We start from the raw sequence: 871 nt of genomic DNA on the forward strand, positions 1-871 counted from the left end.
AAGTGCCCCAGTTCACACTGAACTGGGGAGGGGGTCAATGTGACTGTAACTGGGAGTCAATGTGACTGTAACTCGGAGTGAATGTGACTGTAACTCGGAGTCAATGTGACTGTAACTGGGAGTCAATGTGACTGTAACTGGGAGTCGATGTGACTGTAACTGGGAGTCGATGTGACTGTAACTGGGAGTCAATGTGACTGTGACTGGGAGTCGATGTGACTGTAACTGGGAGTCGATGTGACTGTAACTGGGAGTCGATGTGACTGTAACTGGGAGTCGATGTGACTGTAACTGGGAGTCAATGTGACTGTGACTCCTCCCAGTCTCTGTAGGAGACTCTCTCCAAACGTCGCCTTAAAAAGGTGAGGAAATTGGAGCAGGGTGTTACTCATAAGAGCGAGAGACAGGAACACAGACACACAGAGAGAGAGAGAGACAGACACACAGAGAGAGAGACACAGACACACACAGAGACACAGACACAGAGAGACAGAGTGTGGCAGAGAGAAACACAGAGAAAGAGACAAAGTGTGCGACAGTCAAACATAGAGAGACAGACAGAGAAATACACACACAGACTCAGACAGACAGACAGGAGGGTGAGAGACCGAGAGAGAGAGAGGCAGAGACCGAGAGGCAGAGCCAGGCAGACACAAAGGGGAAAGCAGAGCCGCCGAGATCCGGAGTCCCGCAGAGCCGCTTTGTGCCGGGTCGCCCCGCTGGCCAACATGTCCAAAAACTTCACCGGGAACTGGAGGATGAAGAACAGCGAAAACTTCGAGGAGCTTCTGAAACAGCTTGGTGAGAGAGAGAGAGACAGAGGGAGAGAGACAGAGAGAGAGACAGAGAGAGAGAGAGACAGAGAGGGACA

At 51.5% G+C, this 871-nt stretch overlaps 1 protein-coding gene across 1 annotated transcript in view; it reads left to right on the forward strand.

The window, feature by feature from the left end:
* The first annotated feature begins 617 nt into the window (after window positions 1-617).
* LOC144672290 (cellular retinoic acid-binding protein 2-like) overlaps window positions 618-871 on the forward strand; it is a 16,051-nt gene continuing 15,797 nt past the window's right edge. Inside the window, exon 1 of the mRNA XM_078534147.1 lies at window positions 618-801. Within this exon, the coding sequence (XP_078390273.1) occupies window positions 729-801 (73 nt within the window). The 5' untranslated portion in view covers window positions 618-728. The remainder of the gene's footprint in view (window positions 802-871) is intronic.

This window comes from Cetorhinus maximus, chromosome 36, assembly GCF_964194155.1.
Source record: "Cetorhinus maximus chromosome 36, sCetMax3.hap1.1, whole genome shotgun sequence".
NCBI classification, from domain to species: Eukaryota; Metazoa; Chordata; class Chondrichthyes; order Lamniformes; family Cetorhinidae; genus Cetorhinus; species Cetorhinus maximus.